The sequence below is a fragment of the Dipodomys ordii genome, unplaced genomic scaffold (assembly GCF_000151885.1).
Source record: "Dipodomys ordii isolate 6190 unplaced genomic scaffold, Dord_2.0 Scaffold15, whole genome shotgun sequence".
In the NCBI taxonomy this organism is placed as follows: domain Eukaryota; kingdom Metazoa; phylum Chordata; class Mammalia; order Rodentia; family Heteromyidae; genus Dipodomys; species Dipodomys ordii.
This window is the reverse complement of record NW_012267231.1, coordinates 2,186,746-2,190,752: the sequence shown is the minus strand read 5'-3', so window position 1 is coordinate 2,190,752 and position 4,007 is coordinate 2,186,746. Positions and strand designations below refer to the sequence as shown.

General features: G+C 54.8%; 1 protein-coding gene across 1 annotated transcript in view; it reads left to right on the top strand.

The window, feature by feature from the left end:
- Wdr93 (WD repeat domain 93) overlaps nt 1-4,007 on the top strand; it is a 16,231-nt gene that overhangs the window by 3,581 nt on the left and 8,643 nt on the right. Inside the window, exons 4-7 of the mRNA XM_013011873.1 lie at nt 989-1,067; nt 2,093-2,202; nt 3,160-3,201; nt 3,473-3,557. Coding sequence (XP_012867327.1) covers nt 989-1,067; nt 2,093-2,202; nt 3,160-3,201; nt 3,473-3,557 — 316 coding nt within the window. The remainder of the gene's footprint in view (nt 1-988; nt 1,068-2,092; nt 2,203-3,159; nt 3,202-3,472; nt 3,558-4,007) is intronic.

The following is a 4,007-nucleotide window of genomic DNA, read 5'->3' as shown; positions in this document are numbered from 1 at the left end:
CTTGCATGCATGAGGCCCTGGGTTCGATTCCTCAGCACCACATAAGCAAAAAGAAAAAAGCCAGAAGTGGCGCTGTGGCTCAAATGGTAGAGCGCGAGCCTTGAGCTGAAGAGCTGAGGGACAGCGCTCAGGCCCAGAGTTCAAGCCCCACGACTGGACCCAAAAAAAGAAAAGAAAAGAAACTTCAGAACTAGATGACAGTACAATCCAAATAGATGTGACAGATATCTCTGGAACATTCCAAACCAGCCTGAGCAAAAAAATCTGTGAGACTCTTATCTCCAACTAACCAGCACAAAGCTGGAAATGGAGATGTGGTTCAAGTGGTGTAACACCAGTCTTGAGTTTAAAAAAAGGCCAAGCAAGAGCTAGAGGCTCTGAGTTCAAACCTCAGTACTGCACGCGCACACGTGCACACGCACGCGCGCGCACGCACATACACACACACACAATCACACACAAAGGAAAGGAAATGAAAAGATCTGGGGTGTGGCTTGCTTAGCCAGCTTGAAGCACTGGGATCAACCAATTACCAGCACAGCAAAAATCAATAAAGAAAGATCACGCAGGAATTAATCCTTCATTAAGGAGCTAATCGACCTAACTAGTCCAGCTCCTTATTTCACTGGTCATCTTCACGCCCCTTAAAGGTAGCGTGTGATCATCCTGAGCCCGTCACAGCTTGCCCCCAATCTGAGGTTTCAGGCCACACTTGCATCTCACCTTTCATGCAGCAACCAGCTGATTATTTGGTGACATATTAGAGCTTACTTCAATCATCTGAATAACCAAACGTCAGCACAGATTTCTGGATTTGCCAAGCTAGCCGGGAGATTCCCACACCTGGGCCCAAATCACCAGGAACTAGGCCTGAAAAGCATGTTGCCCTGCTCCTGCCCCGCTGCCCAGGGCCAAGAAGTGGGAAGCATGCGTCCCTGTCCTGGGGCGGGGACTCTGCCTCCCGTGACCAGGCTGCGTCTCCCGGCAGGAGGAGAGCAGCAGGCAGAACACCTGCCTCCACGTGGAGATCTCAAAAGGCGGCGACTTCATGGCCATCCTCCTGCAAGGCAAGGCCTCGGCCACAGCCAGATCACTTTACAGCTAGGGAGAGAACACAACTCTCCTGCGTCCTTCCGCCAGCTCTCCCAAGCCCGCACCGAGGAACACAACCAGGGTGCACAGTGCCACCCAGGAGCGCGGCTGCTGGCTGCCAATCGCCGGCCAGACTTCCCCAGCCCCCACTGACTGTCCTGCGTGTGTCACACGTAACCATGTAGAGTTTTTGCCTGGGGCTGCACTGGATCAAGATCCTCCTGTTTGGGTTTCCTCACAGCTGGGCTGACAGGCAAACCCACCATGCCCAGCTTTTTTTTTTTTTTTTCTTCCCTTGGTGGTAGGGCCTGAACTCTGAGCCTGGGCTGTCCCTGAGCTATTCAGCTACCACTTGAGCCACAGCACCACTTTGGTTTTCTGGTGGTTCATTGGAGATAAGAGTCTCATAGACTTTCCTGCCCAGGCTGGCTTTGAACTTCGATCCTCAGATCTCAGCCTCCTGAGTAGCTAGGATGACAGATGTGAGCTACCAGCGCCTAGCTCATGCCCAGCTCTTTATTGGTTAAGACAGGGAGGGTGTTAGGAACTTGGAGCTCACAATCTTAGCCCCCAAGTAGCTGGGATTACAGCCATGAGCCAATGAGCCACCTCCCTAGCTTGGCAGGCTTCCTATTGAAGTTGAGCCTGTGGATGACAAAACGGTGGCCATAGCCAGTCCAGCCCCTCCTTCCCTGGCCCTCCCCGCTTGCTCTACAGACAGAGACAGCTCTCAGCATGGAGAGGGCACTGCCTGGGCGAAGCCCTGACTCCTTGTAGAGGGCGGCTGGAGGGGACCGACAGCTCTTCCTGGGAAAGTTATTTTGAGAGTGGAACTTGCAAAAACCATTATGAAATGGCTGCCCCTCCAGCCCATTCCAGTTGCTGCCCCGGGGGCCATGCGGCGGGGCCCATCTCCCAGCCAGGCTGCAGTTCCAAGAAAAGGGCCTTCCCCAGCCAAAGGCCGCTGCACTTGCTCAATGGCCCTTTGTTCCCGTAGCAGGGGCTGGGGAGCTTTGGCTGGAAGTGTACAGACTGCCCAAGGACATGTGGTTCAAGGAGACGGAGCACCCGCAGTCCAACCTGAATTCAAAGAGGAAAGTCAAACCCATGGTAGGAAACACTGCCATTCCCACCACCTCCCCCGCCCCCCACGGCCACCCCAAGGCCGCACAGGGTCCCCAGAGCAGAGCAGCGAGGCCTGGGCAGTGTGCAGGTACACAGGAAACAGAGGCCACCCGCCATTTCCTCACCTACTACGACAGACTCATCCCAGCTACCAGAGGCTGAGACCGGAGGATCACCCTCCACAGCCAGCCTGAACAGTCAACCTGAGCTGTTCTCATCTGCGACTCGAGTGTGAGGCAGCACTAGCTGTAAACACAAGAGCTAAGGGACAGTGAGGGCCCAGGCTCTGAGTCCGAGGCCTAGTGCGCATGCAGACACACACACGAGGAAAGTACTAGTCAGCGCTGGCTTTGGTAACGGCATGCAAGCTGACCTGCTGGCCTCTATGCATTTGTATTTCCTCTTGCTGTCATTTTGCATGCCTTGCCTCCCCAACTGCATTGTAAGACTCCAGGAGAGGGCTGGGAAGGTGGCTCCGTGGTAGAGCGCTAGCCTTCAGCAAAAGAGCTCAGAGACAGTGCCCAGACCTGAGTTCAAGCCCTTATGACTGACAAGAATAAAAAGCGGGGCTGGGAAGGTGGCTCAGTGGTAGAGCACTGGCCTCGCATGCCTGAGGCCCTGGGTTCCATTCCTCAGCACCACATAAGCAAAAAGAAAAAAGCCAGAAGTGGCGCTGTGGCTCAAGTGATAGAGCGTTAGCCTAGAGCTGACGAACTGAGGGACAGCGCCCAGGCCCAGAGTTCAGGCCCACGACCGGACCCCCCAAAAAAAATTCCAGGAGCAATGGTCCATGTGGACAGGGCTCCCACCCCGCCCCCGGCCCCACTCACACCCTGCTCCTCCACACCCGGCAGTATTCCCCCCCCCAGGAGCAATGGCGGAGGGGGCAGGAGGGCTCCTCGGCAAACCTGCTGGGAATTAAGCCCTCTCTTCCCTCCTCAGAACGCGCTCGACAACGTTCCTTCAGAAAACTTAGACACACTGGTAAGAAACTTTAAGGAAGATCTCCAGCATGGCTAAAGGTACACTTTAAAGGCTCTGGTTTTCACTTGAATTTGCACCTGGGGGACCCGTCCTCCGTCTTCACCTGTGTGTTCCCACCCGAGAAGTGTCACTCACCCCGAGTCAGGGGCCTGACCTGAGGGCACCGCCGTCCTGTCCTCACCCTTGGGTCTGGCTGAGGGCCGGGGTTTCTCCAAGATGGCTCTTCCCATCCCCAAGCCCGGGCCGACCGGCTGTGCCGTCTCCTTAGCAGGACGGGCCCATCAGCTTCCGCGGAGATGTTAAGCTGACGTATCCCTCCTACCTTATGAAGATCAAGCCGCCCAAGCCCGTGTCAGGTCAGTGGGCCCCTGACACAGCCATCTCCGGCTCCACTTCCCCTCCTCAGCCGTTCTCCACATTCCCACCTTTTCTATTTATGACGGCAATAGATGCAATGCATACTTCTAAAGAAGAAGCTATTTTAAATTCGTAAGCTTCCGGGACCTAAAATCAGGAAAATGTGGGCATGGGCAGGATGCTAGCAGCCTTACAGATTGGGAAAGGGAGCCGTGGGCTTGTGGAGCCGGTTCTTCAGCTTGAACTCAGGGCCTCATCTTCTTGCTTGGCTTTTCTGTCCAAGGCTGCCACACTACCACTTGAGCCATGTCTCCACTTCATCTTGGAGATGGAGTTTCACAGACTCTTCTGTTTGGGCTGGCTTTGAACTGTGATTGTCTGGATCTTGGCCTCCTGAGTAGCTAGGATCACGGGCATGAGCCATCACTTCCTATCTTTTTTTTTTTTTT